This window comes from Chlamydotis macqueenii, chromosome 17 (assembly GCF_036417535.1).
Source record: "Chlamydotis macqueenii isolate bChlMac1 chromosome 17, bChlMac1.mat, whole genome shotgun sequence".
Taxonomy (NCBI): domain Eukaryota; kingdom Metazoa; phylum Chordata; class Aves; order Otidiformes; family Otididae; genus Chlamydotis; species Chlamydotis macqueenii.
The window spans coordinates 1,648,523-1,659,544 of record NC_141572.1 but is presented as its reverse complement, the minus strand read 5'-3'; the positions used below and the strand labels follow the sequence as shown (position 1 = coordinate 1,659,544).

Genomic DNA, 11,022 nt, shown 5'->3' with positions numbered 1-11,022 from the left:
ATGGCAGAGCAGCTCTGCCTGGTGCCCCCCGCCAGCCCTCCCCGGCAGGGCTCGGCCCCTCGCCCGGGTCCCACCGCCGGCCCCGCGCCCCCGGGGGCACAGACCCACCCCAGGGACAAGTGGAGCAAAAAAATGGATTTCCTGCTCTCGGTCATCGGCTTCGCCGTCGATCTGGGCAACGTCTGGCGGTTCCCTTACATCTGCTACCAAAACGGAGGGGGTAAGGACGCTGCTGGGGTTACTTAGGTCTTCTTTGGGGTGAAAGAAATCTGTTTTTCGTCTTTCTGGTGCTGAAAAACTCACTGTGTCTTTTCGTTCTTTGTCTCTAGCCGCTCCTCTCCGGAGAGGGCGGTTCAGAGAGCGACCCAACTTCTCCTGACAGCTGTCTTTTTGCTGTTTTGTGTCTTTTTTCATTCAACATCCCCTTCCATTCACTCCTTCCCTGTGTTACTCGCTCCTTCCCCAGCACGGTCAGAGATCCGTTAGCAGCCCTGGGATCACAAAGAGAAAACTAGCGCGGTCCAAACTGCCTGAAAGGATTCAGAATCGGCAAATTTGGGGTGGGAGGGTCGTGCACTTTATGATCTCTTGACTTTGTGAAAGCGACCCTTTCTGACAGCTTCTGTTTTAAAACAATCCTGACCAGCATCCCAGTCGCCTGCCACCCATCCCGGCCGTGCAGCCAGCAGTGCCGGACCTCGCGGAGCAGTGCTGGCTCCCCGGGATGCACGGGATGCACAGCCCCGCGCCGCGCCGGGCTCCAGGTGTCCATCCTGCGAGCCGTCACCAGAAAGTTAAGATACAAAAGCCCCATGAAGGGAAAAATCTTGAGTAAATGACGTCTAAATAAATTGCTTTAACTAGAGCAGGGTAGGAAACCCCCTTGCCTGGAAATTAAAAATGGGAATGAAAATTTTGTGCTGTTCCCAAAGCACAGTGGATTTAATTGCCGAAGTTGGTGTTCGGGCAATGTCCTCTACCGCTCCGGAAAACTAGGAGGAGATCGTTAGTACCACACTCAAGGCTAAGATGTGGCTCCCGGGAGCCCGCGCCGCAGCGCAGTTATTTGAGATTTAGTCCCGCTGGACCAGGAGCGAACTTTGGCCGCTCCTCAGCGCCGTGGTTCAGGCAGACGCTTTCCTCGCCCCGCCACGCACGCAGGAGGCGAGGAGATCAAAGAGCCGGTTTGGAAGGATGGCCACGGCCCAGGCGGAGCAGGAGCGCGGATCCGGGCTGGCGCTGGGCTCACCGGCGGCTGGAGACTTTCCGGGAGGAGAAACCCTGGAGGGGCTGAGGGTGGAGAGATGGGGGGCTCTCGGAGAGAGGAGCCGTGGGGGTTAAATTAACTGATCCCAATGGGGCTGTGCTGGCAGAGAGCAGCTCCAGGTCCAAAGCCTCCGTGGGGGACTAGCGCAGCCCTGCACAGATGCACTGCTGTGAATAATGCGGGCTACAGCCCTCACCGCTGTGTCTTGGGGTGAGCGTGCCTATCTAGAGGGACCTTCTCCAAAACTCCTCTGGCCCTGCCAGGTGCTTGCTGCCCCATCCCCTGCACCCCGACGGTTTCTGTTGCTCTTTGTACCGTCCCGCCAAACGATCCCTCCCCGGCGAAGGCTGGGATGCCATCGGGGACGGACACAGCAGCCCGGGATGCTTGGGCACCAAGCGGGGTCCTCACGTCCGTGAGCCCCTTTGAACAGATGGTTTGCAAAGGATCTCTGGAAAGAGGCATCCAAACCCCTCATCCACGCTGCTCCGTGACACATCCCTGCAGCGCTGGGGGAGACCCGGCTCGGCCAACGCGGGGCCGCAGTGGTCACCAGCGCTCTGCTCCTCGCCCCGCAGGAGCCTTTCTCATCCCGTACACGCTGATGGCTGTTTTCGGAGGGGTGCCCCTCTTCTACATGGAGCTGGCCCTGGGGCAGTTCCACAGGACTGGCGCCATCCCCATCTGGAAGCGCATCTGCCCCATCTTTAAAGGTAAGGGATCCCCAGCCCCGGGCCGTGCAGCGTTGGCGAGCGGGGTGGTGCGGGTCCCCGCGGCCGCATCCCGGGGCACAGCGAGGGCTGGACGGATGCGGGCTGCTGAGCCTGCCCCTGCTCCCTCCCCAGGCGTCGGCTTTGCCATTTGCATCATCGGCCTCTACGTCTCCTTCTACTACAACACCATCATCGCCTGGGCCCTCTACTACTTCTACTCCTCCTTCTCGGGCACCCTGCCCTGGGCGAGCTGCGACAACCCCTGGAACACCCCCCACTGCACCAACTACTTCGGGAGGAGCAACGTCACCTGGACCAATGTCTCCAGGTCCCCGGCCGAAGAGTTTTATACGTAAGTGTGCGGACGTGGGCGATGCGTTTGAGCTGGGGCAGGTCCCCGCGGGGGCGGGCGGATCTGCTGCGCGGGGTGCAGGAGCGGGGTGCCTGGGAGCAGGCTCTCACGGGGGGATGCTCTTGGGGGGCTCCTGGTCCCCGTTCTTGGTGCACCGCAGGGAGATGAACGTGGGCAGAGCCAGCAGCACTGCGCTGGTCTGAGCCCCCCTCCGTGCCCGCAGGAGGAAGGTCCTGGAGATCCAGAAGTCCGGGGGTCTGTATGACGTGGGGGGGATCCGCTGGCAGCTGCTCCTCTGCCTCTTCCTCATCTTCACCATCGTCTACTTCAGCCTGTGGAAAGGGGTGAAAACCTCTGGGAAGGTAAGAAAGGGCTCCAGTGCCAGTCCTGGCTGGGCACGGACGTGCCGGAGTCCCGGGCACACTGGGGCTCACAGCATCCCCTCCACAGCCAGGGCTGGGCAGGAGGGACGGAGCAGAGCACATGCCCCGCAGCTGGTGGGGTCTTCCTGGCTGCTTGCACGCGGGATGTTGCCTGCTCCCCACACCCCTACCCCTCGGCCAGCGCCGGCAGCCACCAGCGAGCCGGCCGTGCCCGACACGGGCGCTTTGGGTGCTCTGGGGAGCAGCTCTGCCAGGGGCTGACGGGTGCCTCTCCAGGTGGTATGGGTGACGGCCACGCTGCCCTACGTCGTCCTCCTCATTCTGCTGGTCCGGGGGGCCACCCTGCCCGGCGCCTGGAGAGGGGTCGTCTTCTACCTGCGCCCGGACTGGGGCAAGCTCCTGAGCACGGCGGTGAGTGTGCGGTGGGACACGCTGCCCCGGCTCCGGCCGCCCCCCGCCTGGGGGTGGCAGCGCCCAGACCCCCTCCCCGGGACCCGCACCCACCCCTACCCGGGGGTCTGGCCCCCCTGCTCGCTGCAGGGCGACGGGGCCCTTGTTCCTGCAGAAACAAGATGCCCTGGACAGGCTCTTGGAAATGTAAATCTATAATTGAATCACGCATCTCATTGCCGCCGGGTTGTTTGTGTTCTCGCCCGGCCTGACAATAGCCTTCCTGGGGTAATTACCAGGCAGCCCTGAGAATCCTCATTAAAGGTAATCAGGGCCACACTTCCAGCGCTGAACCTGCCCGGACGGGAGCGGGCATGGGGGTCCCGGGGCTCCCCTCCGCTTTGTCCCCGCTCCAGGCACGGGGAGCACAGACACCGTTGACGTTGGAAATGGGCTCCTTCCGTCCCGCGGCAGCTCCCCTGTTCCCAAAACGTCTCAGGGGGGGATGGGGCAGGCAAGAGGGGAGGTTTGGCAGCGTGTACCAACAAGGACCCCATCCCCAGGCCACGGGGTGGGCACGCTATGAGGTGGGCACGCTGCGGGGCACCTCCCAGACGCGGGGACCCCCTGCCCATTCTCCAGCCTGCCTGTCGCTTCTCCTGCCAGGTTTGGGTTGATGCTGCCGCGCAGATTTTCTTCTCCCTGGGCCCCGGATTCGGTGTCCTCCTTGCTCTGGCCAGTTACAACCATTTCCACAACAACTGCTACCGGTGAGCTCCGGCCACGGGCCACAGCCAGGGGTCCCTCGGGGCATGGGGGCTGTGCCAGGCATCCCCACAGCCCCCGCAGCCCACGGCCACAGGCCGAGCATCTGTCCCCATTTTACTGGTGGTTTTGGTACTCGGGGCTGGGAGAGAGAACTGGTGGGGGTGCAGGCGACCAGGGCACCTGAACTGGGGCGAGAGCTGAACCGGGGAGTGGTTTCTGCCGCGGGACACGTCTCCTTGCTTTCTTCCCTCCAGGGACGCGCTCGTCACCAGCGCGGTGAACTGCCTCACCAGCTTCCTCTCGGGCTTCGTCATCTTCACCGTGCTGGGCTACATGGCCGAGATGAGGGACGTGGAGGTGGAGGACGTGGCGAGAGACAAAGGTTCGCCCCGCTCCAGCGCCACCGCCCCGTCCGGGCCCTGCGGTGCCTGGCTGCCCCGGGGCTCTGTGCGGCTGAGGGGGGCCGGGGTGACGGCCGGCCCTGGGGGCTGCTGGGGCGCAGGGGCTTGAGCCCAGGAGCGGGGGGCAGTGAGGTGTCCAGCTCCTGTCCCTCAAACAGGGCTAGGCACAGCCGCTCTGGCTTCGGGGTGTCACCGTCACGCGTGTTCCCACCGCTGCCCGTGCCCAGGGCTGTGCCAGAGCAGCTGGGAACAGCAAACCAGAGCCGTGTCCCCTCCTAGGGCCCAGCCTCCTTTTTATCACCTACCCCGAAGCCATCGCCAACATGGTGGGATCCACCTTCTTCGCCGTCATATTCTTCCTGATGATGATAACGCTGGGGCTGGACAGCACGGTAGGGAACGCCGCCGAGCGCGGGAGCCCTGCAGCCCGGAGCCACGTTCCCAGCGGGAATTGGGGAAGGCTGTGTCCCACGGGGAACGGCGCGGTGACAAGGGGAGCATGGGGATGGGGGAAGCACCGTGCCGTCACCTCCAGTGGGTCTGAGCTGGCCTCCCCCAAAGCCCATCGGAGGGGACGGTTGCCCAAGGAAGGGGACAGGGAGGGATGTCCCCACTCTACTCACGTGCAGAGTGGGCCATGGGGGAGCAGGTTTTCTCGGGGAGCAGGGCTGTCCCCACATCTCATTTCTCCACCTCCGCAGTTTGGGGGCTTGGAGGCCGTCATCACAGCCGTGATGGACGAGTACCCCCAGGTGCTGGCCGGGCGACGGGAGCTCTTCGTCCTCGGCCTCATCACAGTCTGCTTCCTGGGCTCCCTGAGCACCCTCACCTACGTGAGTACCGGGCACCCCCCGCTCTGTCCTCACCGCACGCCTGCCCAGGTGCGGGACCTTGCCAAAGCCAGCTCCGCGTCCCGGCGGGGCCTGCAGCCGCCCTCCCCTCCCTCTGCTCTCCCAGGGGGGAGCCTACGTGGTGAAGCTGCTGGAGGAATTCGGTGCCGGCTGCTCCATCCTGGCAGTGGTGCTGCTGGAAACCATAGCCGTCTCCTGGTTTTATGGTGAGAAACTGCCTCTGTTGTGAGAAATCTCCTGCGGGCACCGACACGGGGGTTGAACCTGCTGCATCTGAGTACACGGCAGGGGGTCTGGGGTGCTCCTGGCAGGGCCAGGATGGGGCACGGAGAGCGTCGCGCCCGCATCCCTGCACCCACGCCCTCCGCGGGTCTCTCTCGGCAGGGATACAGAGGTTCTCCCACGACGTGAAAGCCATGCTGGGCTTCGCCCCGGGGATGTTCTGGAAGGTGTGCTGGGTCGCCGTCAGCCCCGCCTTGTTAGCGGTGAGTGCCTGGGTCCCGAATTAAAGATGGGGTTGTCAGCCGCGCTCCGAACACCCCTCATCGGCTCTGCTGCTGCGCAGCTCCCCAGCTCCCCTCTCACCCGCGCGGGGCGAACAAGCTGCCGCAGGGTGGACGAGGGTCCTGCCCAGGGCTGCAGCAGCTCGTGCCAGCCCTCCCTGCCAGCTCTGCACGCTGCTGCTCCGACCAGGGGCGAGGACAACCCCTGGGACAGTGGGTTTCACCAGGAAAGGGAGCTGGAAGTGCGCGTTCCAGCTCTGGGGCAAGGCTGGGAGCAGGCAGCGGGGTACTCACGCAGGTGCACGTGCAGCCCTGTTTCATCCTCCCGGCCCGCGGCGTCCCACGCTCGCGCTGGGCGCGGGTGCGTCTCTGGCTGCACTGCGGTGCTGTGCGCCGGGCCGGATCCGTCCCCTTTGAAATGCCAGCTCCCCTGGCACTTCAAAGGCTGCCGGCTGCAGAGGGGTCTAATCTCCACGGATCTGCAGCGGGAGAGGCCTTGGGAGGATTAATTACAGCTCTAAGTGCTTTGCCCGGGTTATTAAAAGAGAAGTATTACAATCAAAGCAGACAGCAAATGACTTCATTTCAGCACGGGGACGTGCAGCCCTCGCAGGCCACCGTCTGCGGGCTTCGTCAGACGAACACCTCCCAGCCCACACCTCGCGAGGGGTGGCGGTCTGGGAAATGTCACTGCCACGTCCAGCCCGGCCTTTCGCGGCTAGGAAGGCAGCGGCGGGACGCAGGTGGCGTTAACCTCTGGGATGAGCCCGGAGCATCCTTCCCTAACGACCTCGTTTCCCCCGTCACAGTTCATAGTCGTCAGCTCCCTCCTGGACCCGCCGCCTCTGACGCTCTTCGACTACCAGTACCCCGCGTGGAGCACCTCCGTGGGGTACCTCATAGGGGCATCGTCCTTCGTCTGCATCCCCTGCTACATGGTGTACAAGCTCGTCTGGACGCCGGGGTCCCTCAAGCAGGTCAGGAGCGGGGCGGATGGTCCCGCAAGAGATCCCATGGGTGATCCCACGGCCCCTGCGTGGGCTGGGGGTGGGCAGGGACCCCCGCTTGGGTCAGTTCGAGACCAGGGCCGGGGAGCTCGGCAGCGGTCGATGCCTCCTCGCATCCTTGTTCATGTGGCAATTCAATCGCGCCTGGAGAGCCGCGTGGAGAAGGGCCCAGGGCAGCGCGGCTCGACGGCCTGATCGTTTTAAGTCATGTTTCTGAAGCTGTGACTTTGGCTGGGCCAGGAGGCAGCGGGGCTACCTCGGCACGGCCCCGGAGGGAAGAGACCATCCCCAGCTGCACCCCTCTGCTCCGCCCATTTTTGGGATGCCTCCTGCCCGCTGCGATGGAAACTCAGTGCTTTTTTCTCTCTCTTACACCCTCCAGCGCCTCGCTGTCTGCGTTCGGCCGGAGAAAAGAGACCCCCAGGCAGAGGCGATGCGCATGTCACCTGTCCTGTAGCCCGGCGGCACGTGGGGACGCAGAGACTGCTTCGCCTTCCCGCTCCTGCCCCGACAAAGCACGGGGGCAGGCAGAAGAGAAGCTGCCGTCACCTTACTCACAGCAACCGGCCCCCCGCGCCTCCGCCAGCGGCTGCACGCACTGGCGGCAGCTCCCCAGCCGCCGGCTCTCGTCGCATCCGAGCATCTCGGCGGAAGCGGCGCTGCCAGAGCCCGTTCTCGCTGCGGGCAGGAAAACCTCTGATCCACAGCAGGGAGAACGTGTCCCCTGGAAGCGAAGGGGCCAAGTTCCTCCAGTTGGAGGTGGAACCCCAACGACTCCCTGTGAAGCCGGAGGCACAGCTGCGAGTGCCGCTGCAGAGGGATCGCCGTCCGACAGCGCAGGCCATCCACACGCCTTGCTGAGAGACGCCCGCGACCTTGCTGTGCAAACCTGCTCGGCGCGAGCAGCGCATGCCTTTAGCCGTGCCGTGAGTGACGTGGAAAATAAAGCCGATACCGATTATTAGGAGATCAGACGAGGGAAGGGAGCCGGAGCTCGCCGTGCCGCATTCACAAAGTGCCGTGGCGCGGCTGAGAGCACGGGGCTGGGCTGGGAGGTGCAGGAGGGGAGCTGCCGCTGTCCTGACACACAAATACCTTGATCCTGCAAAGAGCAAAAGTCCAGTAAGGAAACTGTGTGGCCCCTCGGGTCGCTCCCGGGAGGATGCTGCTGCAGCCAGACCCCCTCAGCCAGCGGGGCAGGTCAGGCCCCACTGCTGCCCCGGCCCGGCTGTGCCCCCGCGGTGCTGCAGCGCTGCTGAGCCGGGGCATCGGCTGCGAGAGGAGCGGCGGCCTCCGCCACTTGAAGAAGAAAAGATCTTAATATATCCCGTTTTAAAACTAAATATTGGGGCCGGAATGAAGCAGCCAGGCACTGGTGTGGACCAGCCACCCGCCGTCTGTCGTGGCTTCCCACCCATGTCACGTCGTTCCGGCTGCAGCCTCACCATTTCTCAGCAGTTACTGGTCCCATTAAACACTTCCCAGCGCCCACGCTCACCTCGGCGGGGGCGAAGCAGCAGCTCCATGACCTGGTCCATGGCAGTGACCTCTCACCGTCCCCTCATCACCCCCTCACCGTCCCCTCACCCTTCCCTCCCGCTGTCCTTCAGGGGGGTGCAGAACGGAACAGGGGAGCACAGCCGAGAGTTGGGGGGCGGGCTGGAGGGGGACACGGGGCTGGGGGCCACACGGGGCTGGGGGCCACACGGGGCTGAGGGGCGGAAACGGGGCTGGAGGAGGGAGAACACACGGGCGCACGCCCCCTCCCGCGGCTCCCCGCACGCTCCCGCCCGGCGCTACCGGTGGGGCGGGTCCTGCCCGGGGCGGGGCAGGAAGAGGAAGGGCGGGGCAGGGCGGGCTGCCGCTCGGTCCGCGGGTCTGGGGGTCGGTCCGAGGGCCGGTCCGTGGGTCCGTGTGTCCGTGGGTCCGAGGGCCAGGCGGGCGATGTCGCTGCGGGCGGCGCGGGGCTGGGCGCTGGCCCTGCTGGCCCCGCTGGAGCGCGGCCGGCCCTACGCCGTGCTGCAGAAGCAGAACCTGGGTAAGGAGCGGCCTCCTGCTCGGCTTTCTTTCTTTCTTTCTTTCTTTCTTTCTTTCTTTCTTTCTTTTTTATTATTTAAAGCGAATTCGGGGAAATGCCTCGCGGGGCGGGCGGCGTTCGCATCCTGACCTGTCGCGCTCCCTCCCGCAGTGCTGCTGGGCAGCATCCTCAGCGCCCTGCTCCTCGCCATCGTCCTCATGGCCGTCTGCGTCTACAAGCCGGTCCGGCGGCGGTAGCGGGGCCGGGGGGTCCCTCCCGCCCGCCCCCGGGATGCCCTGACGAGGGGTGCTCGGCCTTTCGCCCACGCAGCATCGCCTGGTTCCCCACGAGGGTCACAGCTCGGCCCCCGTCCCGTCCCCGTCCACCGCAGACCCGGCTGGCTGAGAGCAGGGTCTGCAGAAGGCACCTTCCTCCCAAAACGCAGCGAGACAGCCAGCCTGATCAGAAGCCACATGCTCCAGAGCGTCCCAGCACACGCATGCGACTGGCCACGATGCCTGCTCCCATCGACGCCGCTGAACCATCCGGGGCTGGCATGAGAACGCAGCCAGACTACGGACATCGCTGAGCAGGCCCCCGCGCGCGATCACACCGCATCTGGTTTTGCTTTCTGATTAACTCGGTTCTTGGCTTGAATGCCGAGTCTGGAGGGTTTGGAGCGTGGCCTTCAGAAACGGTCCGAAGGCAAAAGCTGAGCACCCTCCCGCAGCGGCAGCTGCTCCCCCTGAGCAGAGACACCGAAGCGTGAGCAGCCTTCGGTGTAGCTGCTCAGGGACAGGCTCGTCATTCCTGACCGTTAATTTGCTTTAACTCTTAGCTAAACCAGCCAGAAGCTGCCTTGCGCCAAAACAGCCACGCTGAACCCGTTAGAAACTGGGGTGTGGGCGAGGGGTTCCTGCTTGTGCCGAGCGCCGTCTCCTTGCGGATGGGTCGTGCTCCCGAGCAGGTCGCTGTCCTCTGGAAGCAGGAGCCTCCAGCAGGCTGCAAGCCAGGCTGATGCGCAGGGCCGCTGGGCTGGGGCTCCCTGGCAGCGGTGCAGTTAAGCTCCGGACGGACCCGCTCTGTACCTGTTCAGTGATACATTCGAGTGTTTACACTGAAATCACGCTGCCGTGTGAACGCTGCTATTTTGTTTTGCACTGCCAGCAGTAGTAACTGGATTTTGTTTATGAAGTATTACTTTGGTATTTAACATAGGGGTGTTTTGGTTAGTAATTTATTTAGTGTTTTAAAACTTAACTTCCAGAACAATTGCGTTTGCCTGTTCTCTGAAACTTTGTGCTGCATCTGACGTTTTCTGTTCCGTTTCACATAAAGGACGCTGACCGCTCTCGTTGCAACGGGGTATTTTCTCTGCTGGTGCTCTGTTAGTAAAGCGACAGTAGGAGGCTGGCCTAGAACAGATCTAGTTACTAATAAAGTGAAACATGAGTGAGGAAGCAAGGTAACGCTGTTCTGTGCTTTCTAATCTTTTTGGGTTTTTGATCAGAGTCCTGTCTCACTGATTTTCTTGGTCCTTCATCTGGTGTAAAACTTGGCCCGTAGCTGTGTGCTGTTGGGAGGCGGTGGGGCGCGTAGCTTGCAGCTACAGCTCTGAGTTCCCGGGAGCAGCATTCTTGTTTGCGTTCCTTCTTCGCGCCCTGCTCTGTCTCTCTGTATGAATAAAAAGCTAAGTAAACACTTTGGAACTCGTATTTATTCCTGGATGTGTGTGTGTTACTCACTCAGTTGTGGCTGTAGGAAAGGGCGAGGCAGCCCCCTTCCCACCTCTGGGAATTTTGCTGTTCTCGCTGCCTCTTCGGTGGTGAGGGAAGAGGGGCAGGACAGCGGTGCCTGAAGCCCCTGTTTTCACGGCTGTTTGTTAACAAGAATCTGTTTACAGTAAAGTGAAAGGAAAACTCATCCTGCAAGCGCAGTGCAGTTACCAGCAGACGTTAAGAGGTGAAGTTCAGTAACCTTGGTTATGAACCTGAGCTGTTTTGAGTCAAGTCAGCCAAAGCAGCGTGAGAAAGATTTCCAAGTTAAGCACACCATGAATTACTACTGTACGTAGCCTACCTACTTGGCACAAGGGTCCCAAAGCACAAGAAGGCACAGACTCGGTCTCCCTTTCAGGATCAGATACAGACACTACACACGAGTTCATTTTTTTCTAACGTGGTAACGTTGTGCAGTATCTCTGCTTTTTCTTCCAGCACACTCAGAGGATAAATTTACCTGACCAGTGTAAGATGCAAGCTAGGGATTAAGAAAAGCAGCACGTGTTTCAGGGAAGCAGGGCCTTCCCGTTTAGATGGCATGATGCAGAAGTTGGAGAAAGCAAAAAAACCCACACACCTCCCCCACCTT

General features: G+C 62.5%; 2 protein-coding genes across 2 annotated transcripts; both read left to right on the top strand.

Annotated features, from left to right (window-relative positions):
• On the top strand, positions 1 to 7,607 carry LOC104481629 (sodium-dependent serotonin transporter-like). The gene is made up of 13 exons (XM_086761282.1): positions 1 to 220; positions 1,846 to 1,980; positions 2,113 to 2,332; positions 2,556 to 2,694; positions 2,992 to 3,126; positions 3,772 to 3,875; positions 4,128 to 4,255; positions 4,554 to 4,666; positions 4,976 to 5,107; positions 5,232 to 5,331; positions 5,510 to 5,610; positions 6,438 to 6,605; positions 7,018 to 7,607. Exons 1-13 carry the CDS (start codon positions 1 to 3, stop codon positions 7,090 to 7,092), a joined length of 1,770 nt encoding a protein of 589 aa, XP_086617408.1. The 3' UTR covers positions 7,093 to 7,607.
• An 887-nt stretch (positions 7,608 to 8,494) lies between these two features.
• C17H12orf76 (chromosome 17 C12orf76 homolog) lies at positions 8,495 to 10,356 on the top strand. Its single transcript, XM_086761546.1, has 2 exons — positions 8,495 to 8,673; positions 8,824 to 10,356. The coding sequence occupies exons 1-2, from the start codon at positions 8,580 to 8,582 to the stop codon at positions 8,907 to 8,909; spliced, it is 180 nt and encodes a 59-aa protein (XP_086617672.1). The 5' UTR covers positions 8,495 to 8,579; the 3' UTR covers positions 8,910 to 10,356.
• The last annotated feature ends 666 nt before the right edge of the window (positions 10,357 to 11,022 follow it).

Coding starts and splice junctions, on each gene's coding strand:
- C17H12orf76 (XM_086761546.1), top strand. CDS start 8,580: ATGTCGCTGCGGGCGGCGCGGGGCTGGGCGCTGGCCCTGCTGGCCCCG. Junction 8,674..8,823: donor GCTGCAGAAGCAGAACCTGG/GTAAGGAGCGGC, acceptor TCCCTCCCGCAG/TGCTGCTGGGCAGCATCCTC.
- LOC104481629 (XM_086761282.1), top strand. CDS start 1: ATGGCAGAGCAGCTCTGCCTGGTGCCCCCCGCCAGCCCTCCCCGGCAG. Junction 3,127..3,771: donor GCAAGCTCCTGAGCACGGCG/GTGAGTGTGCGG, acceptor TTCTCCTGCCAG/GTTTGGGTTGATGCTGCCGC. Junction 4,667..4,975: donor CGCTGGGGCTGGACAGCACG/GTAGGGAACGCC, acceptor CCACCTCCGCAG/TTTGGGGGCTTGGAGGCCGT.